General features: G+C 49.4%; 1 protein-coding gene across 1 annotated transcript in view; it reads right to left on the reverse strand.

The window, feature by feature from the left end:
- LOC124594314 (proline-rich protein 2-like) overlaps positions 1–11,540 on the reverse strand; it is a 78,052-nt gene extending 66,512 nt beyond the window's left edge. The window contains exons 1-2 of the mRNA XM_047132677.1: positions 11,468–11,540; positions 7,728–8,143 (exon numbers count right to left, since the gene is read on the reverse strand). Coding sequence (XP_046988633.1) covers positions 7,728–8,143; positions 11,468–11,540 — 489 coding nt within the window. The remainder of the gene's footprint in view (positions 1–7,727; positions 8,144–11,467) is intronic.
- Between the last annotated feature and the right edge of the window lie 6,841 nt (positions 11,541–18,381).

The following is an 18,381-nucleotide window of genomic DNA, read 5'->3' on the forward strand; positions in this document are numbered from 1 at the left end:
AAGTAAGCTGTTGCACCACCGTTTTGCTAGGCACTGAACTGCTCCTTGGTCTATCAGCAGAACGATGCCATAGAGAGGTCAGCCTGAAGTCCAGACAGCAAGAAGGTGTATTCAGATTACAAGAATACTCATTTAGGAAACTGATAAAGTGGAAGATGCAAGCCAGCACCTCTGAAAGCCGAAGACATGACATCTTACAGCTCTGGCATGGCTTCTGGAGAATCTGGCTGGAAAAAAAAGAAAAAAAAGTGTAGCAAATGAAGTCAATACTTCCCAGCAGCAACGTCTAGATGCTTCAGCCTGTTACAGCTCTGGGATGACAGCGCTGTCATTGAGGAAATACTAACAAATCGGCTCACATGTATAGCTCCCCAGATCAGTCCCTCATTCTAGATGTTCATGACACTCAGCGGTATTCAAGTGTTCATGATATTCTGTGTAATGCAGTCTATGCCAGTTTATGGCTACAAAATGGAGACCATTTGCTGCACAAGATGACGCAACCATCCACCGACTTCGCTCCAGCAGCTGCAGGCACCCGCATCAGGTGATGTCTGCATGCAGACAATTTGGTACTCCTGCTCCACTGGATTACTTCATGGGTCATAAACCTGTAGTTTACGGTTGCTTCCCTGATGGACCTTGGGATCGAGACTGGGCCAGCTTGCTTCCCAGGTATACTGTTGCCGTCATCCAACCAATGCAAGGCTTTGTTGTTGCTGACCATTGCCCATGGCAGGCACTCGCCATCATCTTCAATCACGCCAGGCGATGTGGTTTAAACACCATTTATCTTGAGATGTTGTCGCTGTGGTCAAGCGAGCTGCCTCTATCACTCGTCTCTGACAGAACGGCACAAGTGTCAGGCCTCCATGATCGCAATGTTGCCGGCAGTGGCTTCCTGCTTAGGCTGCTTGCTGGGCAGGCGATATGCTGAAGGTCAGGCGGTGCGGTTCCTTTCTGGGGTTAAACCAGCACCTATCTCTGAACTCGTCGCAGCATATCGCCGGTAGGAAAGCCGAGCAGAAACCTACCATACTGCGACTCGCACCAGGTTGTATATAAAGTAAATATTCTAAAAATCGGGAAAAGGTCTTAATTTTAAATGAAAGGTGGAAATATTGGCAAAAATTCGGAATATTCTGAAGTTTAAAATTACAAGTTCACTGACAAGCCCGTGATAATCCTAACACAGTCCTGCACAAACCATTTCATTCACATTAGCAAGTTTATGGTACGTATTTCCCGAAATCTCAACAGCTACTAAAAGCGGATTGTTATCAAATGAAAATGCTCGCCACAATATTAAATTTATCGGCGTCTAATGTACTCATGTTTTTGGTCACCGATCTGCTCAATATACCACGCGGAATTACTATCTTTTCTCATACACAAAATTACTTAAAAAATCCGTACTTTCTAAAAAAAACACACCGGAATAGCTATGCCTTCACTTTTTGAGGCATGTACCACAACCAAAATCGACAAACTATAGCTTCCTTCGGAGCTCATACTACTCACGACCGTACCATTGAAAAGCTGGGCTCCAACTACTTTAGACTGCTGTAAGCATTCTCTATTTCCAAAAGAAAAGATGCGCGAAGGATACTCCGTTCCGATTGGTCAGTTTTCTTTAAGGCCAATAGAAAAACTTTATTCTCTTGTGTTAGACCGCACTTTTAATGACTAACCAATCAACAAATAACGCACTCTCGAATTGTACTTTTTCCCGAAATAAATATTTAACATTCTGATACTTGTGTTGCTTGAGGCTTTCCCGACGGACATGTTGTATGTATGGTTCTCGGGTGAGACGTCGGATGTCATAGTGAAAACTCCACAATATTTCGTCAGCGCAACTGGCCGGCATCTTCAGGTGCGACGAACACGCTGCTAAGGCAGCACCAGGGCCCCCTATTTATGCCAGTTTTAGGCAGGAAGTGCGCATGCGTGGAGGCGCCAAATTCGATGGCCAATAGCGAGAGATATCAACTGATAGCTGGAAGGACAGTAACGCCACCTACAGGATGAAGGACCAAATACTTCGGCGCACGCGCGGAGGCTGCCGCCGCTGCTCTGCGCTGCCATCGGCAGCCCCAGCGACCTCTGTCGGAAGCCGCAAGGGCGGATTTTTTTTTTTTTTTTTTTTGGTGGTGGTGGTGGTGCTGAAGTCTGATCAACTTCGTTGATTTTTACTTCTGTAGGGAATGGAAGGGGTAAAAATTTTCTCTTTATTTATTTATTCTTCTTTCAGCTTTAGTTTGGGCACACAGAAGGGTCCTTTAACTCGCTGCTTTTGGTGTGTGTTTGAAAACATGTGTGTAGAAGTGTTAAAGGACGATATGTCCTTAAATTATGGAGAATTACGTAGGGATATCATTTACGGAGGCTCAAATACTATCGCCTTCGGTACTTTATATTTGTGGTTGCGTAAGGGTTCTACCACACCTACTGTGGTGAGTTGTGGTGTACTGTCACGTATCATGTCCAACTTCCGAAATAAGGTTCATGCCTTCTCCTTGACCTTGTCTGAGAGGTAAGATTCGCTTAAGGCTCGATGAATGTCATGATTTCGGATCCACCATTGGGCTTCTGTGATCCATCGTAGGCATCTGCTTTGTACAACCTGTAGCTTCTTGTAGTTAGTGGCACACGTAGTACCCCAAGAGGTCGATCCATACAAAATAGATGGTTCGACTGTGGCATGGTACAACTGGAGTTTCGCGCGTTGGCTGAGGTATGAGCTCTTCAGAAATGGGAGGAGAGCTCCCAGCATTTTGAGGCCAGACGTCTTCTTCTCCATAATTTGATGACTATACAACAGTTTGGCGTCCAGATGCACTCCCAGGTATTTTACAGTTGTTGCCCAGGGGAGTGGCTGGTCTGATATCCGTAGGCGTTCATTGAAGATTGGTCTCCGACGTGTGAAGACAATAACTTTGGTTTTCTCTGCATTGACCGTTATTTTGTTCCTGTGGGTCCAGTGGTCCACTAAATCTAGTTGGCGCTGCATCCGTGTGACGAGGTGGTCCACTCTGGTGCCTACAGTCAGGAGCGCTGTGTCGTCGGCATAGAAACTGGCAGTGGCACCGTCGGGAGGTCGTTAATATATAAATTAAACAGCAGTGGAGATATGACCGATCCTTGTGGAAGTCCTTTAAGGACAGGCCGTGTTGTTGAATTCTTGTCGTCAATGCGAACATATAATCTGCGATCCTGAAGAAAATTATCGAGAAGTTTTAAGTAGCAGTCTGGTAGGGGAGTGGTACGTCGGAGCTTGACGATCAAGTTGCGTCGCCATACTTTATCGTAAGCCTTCTCTATATCGAGAAATACTCCAATAGTATGTCGTTTCTTGTTGAAATTGTCTTGGATAGATTCCGTGATGCGCAGTAGTTGTAACTCAGCCGATAGCTTCGCCTGGAAGCCAAACTGTTCCGGTCGGATGATGTTGCGTGCCACAAGGATGTTCAGCATGCGTTTCAGTACCTTTCCCAGCGTCGGCAGTAAACGTATGGGTCTGTAGCTGTCAGGGTGTGAAAGATCCTTGCCCGGTTTTGGTATTGGCACTATTCTGGCAATCTTCCATGCCTCTGGGAAGTATCCAGTCCTGAGGCAGCTGTTCACTATCCGGGTGAGAAGCACAACAGGCTTTCTCGGGAGGTGTTTCAATTCCGTATTGCTGATTCTATCTGCTCCAGGTGAGGTGTGTTTGCTATACTTGATAATCCTCCGAATTTCCTCCGGCGTTGTCAGCCGGGGCATAGCGTTAGTCGGGGCGTCCCGAATAGCTTCCCATTCCGCCGCTGTGTCCTCCTCTGCACGGTGGAGTGCATCATCTCCATCCTCCGTGGGGGGCGTAGTCATCTGTTGTTGGTATGTGTCCGCATACAGCTCCACCTGCGCCAGTGAGTCGTACAAGAGGCCATGGGGTCCGCGGATTGCCCTTTTGGGGGGCTGTTGCTGTCTGAGACTTTTAACTATTCGCCATTCATCTTTGGTGCGTAATAGAAAGTTGTCCATTTTGAGTTCCCACGTGTGTTGCTTCCAGTCCTGAACCTTCCGCCGGAGTTCTCGGGTTAGTCTGTGAGTCTCCCATCTATCATCCGGGTGGCGGTAACGGACCCATCGTTTCCGAAATCGATTGCGCCTTGTCTTAAGTTCCTGCAGTGGTGGTGGAAACTCGTCATAATTGACTTCTGGCTGCAGGTGCTCCGTGAGTGCTCGTTGTTTCGCATTGTTAATCTTCTTCGTGAGTACTGCGACTGCCACATCAATCGCTTCTCTGGTAGTAACAACCTGGGTTGGTCGCACATTGTTGTTGAGGTACGCTTGGAACTGCTGCCAGTCGTAAGTTCTTGTCGTCGGCAGTGGAAGTTGCAAAGTAGCCCTCTCTATGAGTCCTAACACCGGTCTGTGGTCCGACGAAAGATCATCCAGCGTCCGCAGTTGGAGATTCGGGTTGATGTTCTTGATTATGGCGATGTCTAGAACATCAGAGTCTTGTGTCTGGACGTAAGGTATCCTCGTCGGTTCCCGTGGTCCATGGACGGAAACATGTAAATTATCAGCCAGTGCAAACAACATATGTCCTTTTGGGTTAGTCTTACGGGAATTCCAGGCACCATGTTTACTATTAAGATCCCCTCCAAGGAGGATCTTGTCGTAACCCTTTGTAACGGCGTAAAGATCTTCTGGGTGGAGAGGCTTATTTGGGCTAAGGTAAGCCGCAATACAGGTAATGTTTCCGAGCGTCGTGTGGATTGTTACTGCCGTGGCCTCTAAAGTCTGGAGTTGGGGTAAACGTTCTTGGTGGTGACGAATGCATTTTTTGATCAGAACTGCGGTCCCTCCACCCCGTTGGTCCCGTCTGTCCGTCCGGTAGATGTGCATGCTCCTCAAGCGGAGGTCGGTTGACTCGCGGAGATGTGTTTCGGAGACAAATGCTACGTCTATCTTGTGGCGATGTAAGAAGTCCGTGAATTCTATGTTCTTCAGTTTCAGGCCGTTGGCATTCCAAATGCAGAAGTTAAGATTCCTCGTGTGATGCCGTCTATCCATTTAGGGTGTTTGAAAAGCTGTCAGTACGCTTTCTACAAGCGAGAGGATAGACGTCAGCTTCTGCTGGAGGGCGGTGAGTAGTTGAGGAATATCTGTTAACGCTGGTGTAAAGGTGGTCGACCAGGCAGATGAAGTCTCCGCTGGTGTTGGCGTCGGTGGATGGACATGTATTGCTTCGGAGTACGAGCGCTGTTGCCTTGTCTGCCGTAGAGTCACTCTGGGTGCCGGTTGTGGTCGAGAGGCGATTGTTTCCACAGGGAGAGGTGCCGCTTGTTGTTGGGTGGCCGGAATCGCTGCCATGTCCGAGTTCTTAACAATTATAGGCCATTGTGGGGTCGACTTCTTTGGTGTCCTTCTAGTATATTTCCGTAGGAGTTCTTGAAATTTGGGGCAGCCACGGAAGGTCGCTGGATGTTCTTGATCACAATTGGCCCCTTTTTGGGGGCGCCGTCCTAGGATGGGTACAATTCGATGATTTATGGGATCCACCGCAGCGGACGCAGCATGCTGGCATGCTGCAGTAGTTCGCTGTATGCTCGAAACGTTGGCAATGTCGGCACTGGACTGGTCCTTCTTTACTATTATAGGTTTCTATTATCACTCGTGTATAGAGCAAGTATTTGACATCATAGATCTTGTCACTGTCATTTCCGGATGGGAGGGTGACTCGGTACACAGGTTGCGGTATCAATTGTTTCGTCTTCTCGTCGCGTTCCTTAAATTGGTAGACTTGTAGCACTTTGAAGCCTTTTTCCTTGAGGGCAAAGGAAAGTTGTTCTTCGGTAACTTCCGCCGGAAGGCGTTTGACAACTACTTTCAGTTCCCTGTCGTCTGGTGCTTGATGCGTAAAATAGGAGAAGCTGTGGTTCGTGAAGAATTTAATTGCACGCCTTTGGTCTTCGAAGGACTCAAAGTGGTATTTGATGCGGTCCTTTTGGTATATAGCTTTAAGGTTGCCCTCTAGAAGTCCGTTGAGCGTTTCATTGAGGTGAACGTAATCCTTTGTGTAATAAATTGTGACTGGGGGCACTTTGCGAAGCACATTCTTGTCTCTGTCCACGGCTTCTGCGGCATTAGAAGTTTGTGCCTGCGGCTTGTTGGTGGTTGATGGAGGCGCAGCTTGAGGTGCCAGTGGGGCGAATCGGTTCGTTGTGGGGATGGTCTCCGTTCGTCTCTTAGCCGGGTTGGCTAAGTCCTTGGCTAATGCGTTGCTTCTGCGCCGTTTGTTGTATACGAGCGTAAAGTCCCCCTCTGCGTGTGGGGAGTCGTTGTCGTTTTCTGCTGGAAAGGACGCTGCCATCTCCGCGTCGTCGAGCGTTTGGTGGGAGTGCTGTGATTCGACATCTGAGTCCACAGATGGAGATGCCAGACAGGTGTCGTTATCCTGCTCTTGCGTGTCCCGTGAATAGCGGATAAGGCGTTGTATGTCCTTCAGCGTTTCTTTGTCCTCCTCCCGACATATATCGAGTCTCCTGGCGTAGTCCTGGCGGTCGTCTTCATTGCTGCGTCCGTCGTGATGTGATATATGGCCGACGTCCGAATACTGTTTCGTCGTGTGGTGTGTAGTCTTCTGCGGTCGAATAGCGCCTGTCGATCGTCGTTCTATCCTGTCATGAACCGGTGCCGTAGCCTGGGTCGTCAACCTGGGATCCGTCCAGTGTGGAGCGGCCGCTGGAACGTCCGGCGGGCCAGGCCCAACCGACCGACCAGCGGCCGACTCCAGCGCGTCCGAGGCGGCTGCCCCGGCCGTGCGCGCATCGTCCTCGCTCGTCGGCATCGCGAACTCGACTGCGCAAGGGCGGAGGCTGCCGCTGTTACTCTGCGCTGCCATCGGCCGCCCCAGCGACCTCTGTCGGAAGCCGCAAGCAAAACTGCGCGTCCACGTAGGCGCCTTGATTATCCTCCCGTTGTCAACGGAATATTTATGTTGCTGGCGAATCGCCGTCCGTCTTTTTGTGGCGGCGTTCGTAGCGACAAACAATTCGATGTAGAAACGGCTTACGAAGTCACCGCCACACTTTTAATAGCGGGCCGACCGGTCCGCTGGAACAGTGAACAGAAAGATGAAAACCCAAACACTCTGATTAAATAAAAGTCGGTACTTATCTTTATTAACGAAGATACAGATACACAGTAGTGAACTCCGTGTCTACAGAGATCTGTCTAGTTCGAGTCGGAGCGGCTAGGTCAGCGTCGGCTGACGACAAACAACAACTCTGCTGCGATGAACACACAACTGACTAGCAAGTACACAATTCGGTGGCGAGTATACAACTGAGCGGCGAATACAGAACTGTCCTAGCGCTCGCGACTCCAGCGCTTAAGAAGCCAGAAGCCAGCGGTGGCGCGCGCAGACTTGCGGCGATTTCCTGTCTAGCTGGCGCTGCTTATGCGGACGGCGTCCGGACTTTGATGCTGCCAACCTTTTGGCAGCGGGCTCGGGTGGCATTACTGGCTAGGATATAACACTCCTCCCCCCCAAATCGCCGCACCGTCGTTGAATAATGACGTGGCGAGCGTCGACGGCGGGGGAGGGGTCTGGCCGCAGGCGTAGCAGAAGAGACCGGGGCGGAGACTGTTGTCGGTGGCAGTCCCCGGTCCGCACCCCAGCATTGGCTGCGCGGGGCCTCGGGAAACACCGACTGAAAACCGAGGTCAGGGTGCACGCCTGTGACCACGGGCGCAGCTTCTGGTACTGGACGCGACGGGGCGTCGGGACCCACGAAGAGAGGCAGCGTCTCCTGACGCTGCGGCGACGGCTGCTGAGTGGGCGCCGGACAAGGCGCTGCGGTGTCAGACTCCTTGGGGGTGCCCAAGGAAAGCGGCTGCAGGACAGGCTGCACAGCCACCGCTTGGGAAGGCGGCCCGGCTGAGGGGTCGACGTCCATCAGCTCCGAAGGCGGTGGCGACTGAAGAGGGACCGCAGGCGCCGGAGCGACCACCTGGGGCGCTCCCGGATGAAGCTGCGCGGGAGGCATCAACGGGACGGGCTGTCGGCGTGGTAGCGGCGACGGCTGCTGCTGCTGCCCTGGGGGCGGCAGCGAAGTCGGAAGGCGCGGCTGGAACCCGCCGCGGACCAAATCTGTGGACAAAGAACGAGCGGCAGAATCCGGGCGGTCAGCGCGGCGCAACTGGTTCTGATGCCTCCTGTGCACCCCAGTAGCACCTTGAACAGTATAAAAACCGCGACCCTGGACACTTATCACGGTACCACGTTCCCAACGACGGCGACCGTGATAAACTCTGAAAAAAACGGCGTCGTTGCGCTGAAAACGCGTGCGATGCTCAGAAGCGGCGGGTCGATCCGGAGGGTGCAACAACCGTAGTAGGGTGCGATGACGACGGCCGTAGAGAAGCTCCGCAGGCGAAGGGCCGTCGCGTGGCGTGGTCCGGTACGACGACAGGACCGTGATGAGGGCCTGCTGACGAGAGTGCGTAGCACGAAGGCGGTCCATATGATCCTTGAACGTACGTACAAAACGTTCCGCTGCACCATTCGATAGAGGGTGGAACGGCGGAGTAAGAACATGGCGAATGCCATTGGCAGAACAAAAACTTTCAAATTCAGCAGAGGTAAATTGTGGACCATTGTCAGACACTAAAACTTCTGGAAGACCCTCAATACAAAAAATTGAAGTTAACGCCTGTATAGTTTGTGCAGACGTTGTAGACTGCATGGGCACTACAAACGGAAAATTACTAAATGCATCTATCACGATGAGCCAACGAGAATTCCAATATGGACCAGCGAAATCAATATGTACTCGCTGCCAGGGACCGGCAGGGCGTGCCCACTCAAAATAGCGTTGAGGCGGAGCAGCTTGGTGTTCGGCACACGTCGAACAATCTGTAGACATCTGCGTAATCTGCTTATCAATGCCGATCCATGTACAATGACGGCGGGCAAGCTGCTTGGTGCGGACCACTCCCCAATGACCTTGATGCAACAAGTCGAGGACCTTGGATTGGAGCACTTGGGGAACCACTACACGAAGCTGGTCATTCTCGGTGCGTAACAGCAAAACTCCGTGCGAAACAGACAACAGATGACGTTGCGGATAATAGCGACGAACCACAGGATCCGATATGTCCTTTGCCTTGGACGGCCAACCACGTTGAACAAAACGTAATAGTAAACTCAGATGGAGCCGGCCGAAGTGGCCGTGCGGTTAAAGGCGCTGCAGTCTGGAACCGCAAGACCGCTACGGTCGCAGGTTCGAATCCTGCCTCGGGCATGGCTGTTTGTGATGTCCTTAGGTTAGTTAGGTTTAACTAGTTCTAAGTTCTAGGGGACTAATGACCTCAGCAGTTGAGTCCCATAGTGCTCAGAGCCATTTGAAACTCAGATGAGGATCCGTAGCTGTCTCACGTGCCACCTGATGATAATCAATCGGAAATTCCCGGAGGGATTGATGCTCATCGGCGTCAATCTGATGGCAAGAGTCGTCAGAGGAATCGAAGACATCATCCGCAGCAATCGGCAATCTAGAAAGCGCGTCAGCGTTTGCATGCTGAGCTGTAGGGCGATACAGTATCTCATACTGGTATTGTGATAACAAAAGAGCCCAACGTTGTAGTCTCTGAGCTGTTCGCTGAGGAACTGGTTTAGACGGATGAAACAGTGACGTCAGGGGCTTGTGATCTGTTACTAAATAGAATGGTCTACCATAGAGGTAGTGATGGAATTTTGTGACACCGAACACAGTAGCCAACGCTTCCTTGTCCAATTGGCTATAATTACACTGAGCTTTGTTTAGCAATTTAGATGCGAACGCAATAGGACGTTCGGTGTTACCGACTCGTTGAGACAACAAAGCACCGAGGCCGAAAGAAGAGGCATCACAAGCTAACACCAGAGGCTTGTTAGGGTCGTAATGGACCAGACAACGATCATTCAATAAAGCCTCTTTAAGCTGCTGAAAGGCTGATTGGCAATCAGCTGACCACACAAACGGAACATTCTTACGGCGGAGACGATGCAACGGTGCAGCAATCTGTGATGCATTAGGTATAAACCTAATATAATATGTCAATTTGCCAAGAACTGCTTGCAATTCATGCAGATTGCGAGGGGCGGGCAAATCACGAATAGCTGCTAAATGTGACTGGGAGGGATGAATGCCTTGAGCATTAATAACATGTCCCAGATACTCCAACTCCGTAAGGAAAAATGAACATTTATCGATGTTGCAACGTAGGCCTGCCTGAGACAACACTGTAAACAAACACTCCAAATTACGGAAATGTTCAGCAGGCGTCCGACCGGACACAACAATATCGTCTAAATAGTTGCAACACGATGGCACATTAGCCAGAAGTTGTGACAAAAAACGCTGAAAAAGAGCTGGAGCTGACGCACAACCAAAAGGCAAACGCAGAAAACGGAACAACCCCAACGACGTGTTTATGACAAAATACTGTTGTGATTGCTCGTCGAGGGGCAATTGCAAATATGCTTCACGGAGATCAATTTTGGAAAAGAAACGAGCTTCCCCTAACTTATCCATCAGCTCGTCCGGTCTAGGCAAAGGAAAAGAATCAATGACAGTCTGAGGATTAACTGTCGACTTAAAATCAGCACACAAACGTAACTTGCCAGACGGTTTCTTTATAATAACTAAGGGAGAAGCCCACTGGCTCGCTGAAACGGGTTGAATAACACCGTTGTTTTGCCAACGACGAAGTTCATCTGCTACAGGTGCCCGGAGGGCGTGAGGCACTGGACGAGCACGAAAAAATCGAGGCTGAGCATTATCTTTTAACGTAATATGAGCGGCAAAATTCGCAGCACAGCCTAGTTCGTCTTTAAATATGTCACTGTATCGTTTACACAAATCGGTTATGCTGTCTTGAGGAACAACAACAGAATTAATTTGCAACACATTGTCTTGGATAGACAGGCCAAACAAGTCAAAACAGTCTAATCCGAAAATGTTTACACTGTCTGTAGCGCGGAGCACTGTGAATGAAACTGTTTTTGTATTGCCACGGAATGTGGCTGGCACGCTACATACACCTAACACAGGAATTTGTTCTCCACTATAAGTAGCCAAAGAATGTTTTGCCGCTGAAAGTTTGGGGCGGCCGATAGCCGCATACGTAGCACTATTTATGAGAGTCACAGACGCACCAGTGTCCAATTGAAAATTGAAGGTCTTATCCTGGATGCGTAGCTTCGCAAATAGTTTATTACACTGTCGCTGGATCGGTGCAGTGGAGGCGGAAGACACAAAATCAGCGAGTTTAGCGCGTGTTCGCTGCTTACGACAACTCGTGGGTTGGGCGGGTGGAACAACAACTCCCGCTTCACTTGCAGTCTGTACATTACTTTTTACAGCGTTTGAATTACGCCTGGGTCGCATAGCAGAGGGCTGGGTGGGTGGCTTATTGCGAACAAGTTTATTACCCACACGAACCGTGGAAGAGCCTTTAAACGCGACCTTCTGGGCGGGCTGGCTTTGAAGAACATGAATATCCATGGGCTGGGCAGCACTAGAATTGTTCTTGTGTTTACGCAAACAAACAGTCTGGATGTGTCCTTTCCTTTGGCAAAAGTGACAAACCGCGTTTCTTAACGGGCAACGTTCACGAGGATGAGCAAGAACACATGTTTAACATGACGCGGCCGGCTAGTGTTTACAGTCTGACTCTGCCGGTAGGGCCGCGGGCGTGACATAACTTGCTTAGCACAGCCAATTTGAGAAATACATGGCTGATCTAACTCACACTCAGCATAGTCAAAAGTATCTTGGGCTTCAATGATGCTCATCACAGTCTCTAATGACGGGTCAGGCAACTTTAAGATAGCAGCACGAATACGAGAATCTGCAATGTTTTGAGTAATAGCGTCTCGTAACATGACATCACTGTAGGAAGCTCCACACACACAATTAAATCGGCACTGACGGGTGAGGCCCCGTAAATCTGTTAACCACTGTTTATTAGATTGATGTGGCAGTTTCTTTAATCTGAAGAACTTGAATCTGGCTGCTGCCACATGAACTCGCGACTCGAAATACTCAGCAAGCTTGTTAACAACAACGTCATAGTCTAAAGCTTCTGGCTGGGATTCCGGGAACAACTTACAAAGTAGTCGATAGACTTCCACGCCTGCAGTGGAAATTAAATAAAGCTGCCGCTCAGTACCTGTGATTTTGTAGACTGTCATGTGCGCCTGCAACTGCGCGAAATATTCTCGCCATTCTTCTCGTGATGCATCAAAAGCACGGAAAGGTGGTGCTGCCTGTGCTTGTTCCTTTTGTGTTGGAGGATTAGCCGCTTGTTTGGCGATTGCTTCCACCAGACTTTGTATTTGCTGACTCTGTAACAAGATCAACTGTTGTAAGTCGGCAGACATAGTGAACACAAATTAAACCAGCCCCCAAAATTTTATCGCTATAATTAGTATAACCAGAAACAAGTTGAACCAGCCCTGCACACGAGTTCGGCAGTCCTCGTCGCCAGTTTTGTGGCGGCGTTCGTAGCGACAAACAATTCGATGTAGAAACGGCTTACGAAGTCACCGCCACACTTTTAATAGCGGGCCGACCGGTCCGCTGGAACAGTGAACAGAAAGATGAAAACCCAAACACTCTGATTAAATAAAAGTCGGTACTTATCTTTATTAACGAAGATACAGATACACAGTAGTGAACTCCGTGTCTACAGAGATCTGTCTAGTTCGAGTCGGAGCGGCTAGGTCAGCGTCGGCTGACGACAGACAACAACTCTGCTGCGATGAACACACAACTGACTAGCAAGTACACAATTCGGTGGCGAGTATACAACTGAGCGGCGAATACAGAACTGTCCTAGCGCTCGCGACTCCAGCGCTTAAGAAGCCAGAAGCCAGCGGTGGCGCGCGCAGACTTGCGGCGATTTCCTGTCTCGCTGGCGCTGCTTATGCGGACGGCGTCCGGACTTTGATGCTGCCATCCTTTTGGCAGCGGGCTCGGGTGGCATTACTGGCTAGGATATAACACGTCTTATGACCAATAGTATTCCTCTCTGCTCGAAGCGACTTCAGTATGGCCAGTGCAGGATCCCATGCTGAACTAAGCTGAAAGCCCGTGTCTCTGTTTACAAGATTCGTCGAGCTACGTATTTCCACTGCTTCCTTAATAACACTGTCCCAGTACGAACTCGTCGATGCGAGAATTTTTGTATGTTGATAATTCATAGAATGTCCTGTACTGAGACAATGCTCGGCCACTGCAGACTTTTCTGGTTGCTCCAGACGAGTGTGGCGTCGGTGTTCAGTGCATCTCTCTTCTACAGTGCGTCAAGTTTGTCCGATGTACGACATGCCGCAGCTACAAGGAATCTCGTAAACACCGGGTCTTCTTAGGCCAAGGCTGTCCTTAGATGAGCCCAAGAGAGCTCTGAGTTTTGCTGGAGGACGAAAAACACATTTAACTTTATGCCTCTTCAATAGTCTTCCTATTTTTGAAGAGACACCGCCGATGTATGGCAAGATGACCATTCCCCTTTGTTCTTCGCCTTCTTCCACTTCCTCACGTTGGGTAACCCGCTTTGGTTGTAAGGCACGGCGAATCTCCCGTTCGGAGTATCCATTTTGTTGGAAAATGGTACGCAGATGGAGTAGCTCATTGGATAAGCTGTCTGAGTGTGATATGGCTCGTGCTCTGTGGACCAACGTCCTCAGTACGCCACTTCGTTGCGAAGGATGGTGACAGCTGGTGGCCTGTAAGTATAAGTCCGTGTGCGTTGGTTTACGGTACACTGCGTGACCTAATGTGCCATCTTCTTTTCCCCATACCAACACGTCCAGGAATGGAAGACTACTGAAGAGGCATAAAGTTAAACGTGTTTTTCGTCCGCCAGCAAAACTCGGAGTTCTCTTGGGCTCATCTAAGGACAGCCTTGGCCTAAGAAGACCCGGTGTTTACGAGATTCCTTGTAGCTGCGGCATGTCGTACATCGGACAAACTTGTCGCACTGTAGAAGAGAGATGCACTGAACACCGACGCTACACTCGTCTGGAGCAACCAGAAATGTCTGCAGTGGCCGAGCATTGTCTCAGTACAGGACATTCTATGAATTATCAACATACAAAAATTCTCGCATCGACGAGTTCGTACTGGGGCAGTGTTATTAAGGAAGCAGTGGAAATACGTAGCTGGACGAATCTTGTAAACAGAGACACGGGCTTTCAGCTTAGTTCAGCATGGGATCCTGCACTGGCCATACTGAAATCGCTTCGAGCAGAGAGGAATACTGTTGGTCATAAGACGGACGACGATTCGCCAGCAACATAAATATTCCGTTGACAACGGGAGGATAATCAAGGCGCCTACGTGGACGCGCAGTTTTGCTTGCGGCTTCCGACAGAGGTCGCTGGGGCGGCCGATGGCAGCGCAGAGTAACAGCGGCAGCCTCCGCCCTTGCGGCTTCCGACAGAGGTCGCTGGGGCTGCCGATGGCAGCGCAGAGCAGCGGCGGCAGCCTCCGCACGTGCGCCGAAGTATTTGGTCCTTCATCCTGCAGGTGGCGTTACTGTCCTTCCAGCTATAAGTTGATATCGTCGCTATTGGCCATCGAATTTGGCGCCTCCACGCATGCGCACTTCCTGCCTAAAACTGGCATAAATAGGGGGCCCTGGTGCTGCCTTAGCGCCAGGCTCTACAATGTAGTCCTGTCCACCGGTTACTACACCGACCTGTGGAAAACCTCCCGTATCCTCATGTTCCTTAAACCTGGCAAACCGCCGTCCGCCGTCTCCTCCTACCGTCCCATCAGCCTTACCTCGGTCTTCAGCAAGGTCCTGGAATCTATCCTCACCCGACGCATCCACCAGCATCTCCGCCAGCACCGCTTCCTTCCCGTTACCCAGTGTGGCTTTCGCCCGTCCTTCTCTTCCGACGACCTTCTCCTTCACCTCACTCATCTCCTTTCCGAACAGCTTAATTCCTGTCGCTCCGCAATCTTCCTCTCCCTGGACCTCGAACGTGCTTATGACTGCATATGGCATTCCGGTCTCCTCTTCAAGCTCCAAACCATCGCCCTTCCCATTAACTACGTCCGTCTGATCGGCTCCTTTCTCTCCCGCCGTCCTTCCTATGTCACCATCCATAACACAGATTCCTACACCTTTTTCCCCTCTGCCGGTGTGCCCCAAGGCTCCGTCCTCTCCCCCCTTCTGTACCTTTTGTACACGGCGGGCATGCCGCCGCCGTCAGCTCCCGTCCACCTTCTCCAGTTTGCCGATGACACCGCCTTCCTTGCCCTTGCCCCCACCCTACAGCACTCCCAACACCTTCTCCAATCCCATCTTGACCGGTTCACTGCTTGGTGCAACCAGTGGCTGCTCAAGGTCAATCCCTCCAAAACCCAGGCGATCATTGTAGGCAAAACCACCCCTTTCTATCTCACCATCTATGGCCGTCCTATCGCCCTCACTCCCACCCTTAGGTACCTTGGCGTCACCCTCGACCGTCACCTCTCCTGGACTCCCCACCTCCGGACAATCCAAGCCAAGGCACGCTCCCGACTCAGTCTCCTCAAGCTCCTCTCCGGCCGTACGTGGGGTCTGGACCTCTCCACCATCCTCCACACCTATAAATCCCTCATCCGCCCTATCCTTTGTTATGCCCATCCGGCTTGGATCTCCGCCCCCCTACCTTTTATAAATCCCTCCAAATCCTTGAACGTCATACTCTCCACCTCGCCTATCGCATCCGTCTCCCCTCCCCCACGCGGATCCTGTACAATCTCCTCCCCTTCCCCCACCTCCTCCTTTTCCTTGAAAGGATACGGATCCTGTACACCTTCCGCAAACTCGATCCTCCTCACCCGCTCGTCTCCCCGATCCTCTCCCACCCCCACCTGCTGCCGCGCCTGTATTTGCTCGTCCCACCCGGTCTCCATCTCTCCACCCTCCTTACCCTCTCCCAAGGTGGCTTCTGCCAGCTCCCCCTCCCTGATGATGCCCTCCTCCCTTCCATCTACCCCTCCTACCGACTTTGATCCTCCCTCCTCCTGTGCTTGCTCCTCTGGGCACCCTCCCTCCCTTCTCTCCCTTTTCCCTCCCACCTCCCTTTCTCCCCCCTCCTCCCCCAGGCCTCCCCTCCCTTGTCCCTCTCCTCCTGCCCCCGTCTCCTCAGCCATTGGCATCCTTTTTCTCCCCTCTCCCCCACCTCACCCCTGTTCCCCTCTTGGCAGGTCCCCGGACTCGCACACACTAAGTGGACATTCGCGCGCCGGAGATCACCGTCATCAGTGTTTCGTGTGTGCCGTCATGTTTAGTGTTCAGTGTTCACCGTCACACTCCATCGTTCACCAGTGCCATTGTCTTCTTCAGTGTTTGTGCGTCGTATCAACAGTTTACAGTGTGGATTATCGTAGAGTGTGAATGGCTCCATGTTTGTCTTTATGTGTCTACTGTTTTATTGCCCACCGTTCTGTAACTTATGTGTCTTCTCAGTGTTTCTTCTCTTTGTGTATCCTCTGGCTGAAGAGCCGCGTAGAATGCTGCTGACAGCCTGCCTGTTGTACAGGTTTAAAATAACAATAAAGAAAAAAAAAGCTGCCTTAGCAGTGTGTTCGTCGCACCTGAAAATGTCGGCCAGTTGCGCTGACGAAATATTGTGGAGTTTTCACTATGACATCCGACGTCTCACCCGAGAACCGTACATACATTCTGATACTTTTTTTATACTTTACTTTATTAACTACTCCGATTATTTTCAACATTGTAATAACTTTTTCATGAAAGCCTTTTGAAATTACCTTTTTCATCACTTTTTTATTTAAAAGCACTGCGATTTGTGTCCATCCGCTTAATAATTGTATTTTATCCTACCTTAGCACAAGCACATCACTATAGTCATCACATATTTTCCCCAGGTTTTTGATTATGGCACCTCTGCTTGGTAGCGTCCACAACATCATTCTCCACATGTCTGTCCTTCCAGGGTTTACATGCACCATTGCCCTTGAAACCATACTTCTGTCTAAGACTATTTTCTTTACTTACATCCTGACACACAATCACTTATTATTACGAGAAATTATTTACAAATTTTATATTTCGGTTAACTTGATTTTAAATGAAAGTAAATTAACAGAGTATTATCTTTTTTTCAGCAAGATTAAATATACTAGAAAATGTTTTCAAGAATTTGTTTGCTTTAGAAGACTTACTGCGTTTTTTAAACTAGTTGCTATTGAAAGCAAAACTCAAACTTTTTTTACTTTAACTCAACTGGAGGATATCTAATTGTGAAAAACATATTTCACACAAAGCAAAAACTATTTTATAATACATAGTTACCACTTTTAGGCAGTGTCTCTTTGCGTCTCTTCTTCTTCATATTTTTTAACACTACTGAACAGAAATGAAAATTTTTTATTTGTAATACACAGGGTGTCCATCAAGTCCCTTTACAACTTCAAAATTTTATTACAATGGCATTTGTTGAAAGGTTTTAACAAAGTTTATTTTATTGTAATCACTGTTTACTAAAGTTTTTATATATACAGTAAAATTTTGTGTTTGATACTCTGTTGATGGAAGGAACTTAACCTCTATAAAATAGCAACTCCTCAAGAGAAGGCACAATGTGTGTCCTGGTTTATTGAGACAAAATCGGCTGTTCATACACAACAAAGCTTCAGAACGAAGTATGGAAGAGATCCACCATCGCTCCCTTCAATGTGAGCATGGCACAAAAAATTTATAGAGTCAGGGCCAGTGTTGGATAAAGGGAGGAATGGGCGACCAAGAACATCCGAGGAAAACATCGATCGCGTTTTAAACGTCTTCACTCGTTCACCTACGAAGTCCATCCGCACTGCTGCCAAACAGTTGCAACTACCACGATCAGCTGTGCATAAGGTCCTCCACAAGAACTTACGGTTGTACGCTTACAAACTGCAACTGTTACAGACACTTGAGCCAAATGACAAGTCCAAGCGGACAGAGTTTGCACTCAACATGCTGGAACGCCTTTCGAAGAATGAAGCATTCCTCAAGCGAGTTTGTTTCAGTGACAAGGAAATTTTTCATATTTCTGGGACATTAAACAGACACAATGTTACAATATGGGGATCTGAATACGCCCATGTTACTAGGAGCTTTACCAGCATAGTCCAAAAGTAAATGTGTGGTATGGAATGATGTGCAACCGAGTCAACAATTACTGCAGATGTTTACCTCGACCTTCTACCCGAATATGTAGCACTACAATTGATTGACTTACAACCAACTATCATTTTCCTGCAAGATGGTGCACCACCACATTGGGGACTCCACGTTCAACGGTTCCTCAATCAAAAATTTCCAGGCAGATGTATTGGGAGG

The sequence above is a fragment of the Schistocerca americana genome, chromosome 2 (genome assembly GCF_021461395.2).
Source record: "Schistocerca americana isolate TAMUIC-IGC-003095 chromosome 2, iqSchAmer2.1, whole genome shotgun sequence".
Taxonomy (NCBI): Eukaryota; Metazoa; Arthropoda; class Insecta; order Orthoptera; family Acrididae; genus Schistocerca; species Schistocerca americana.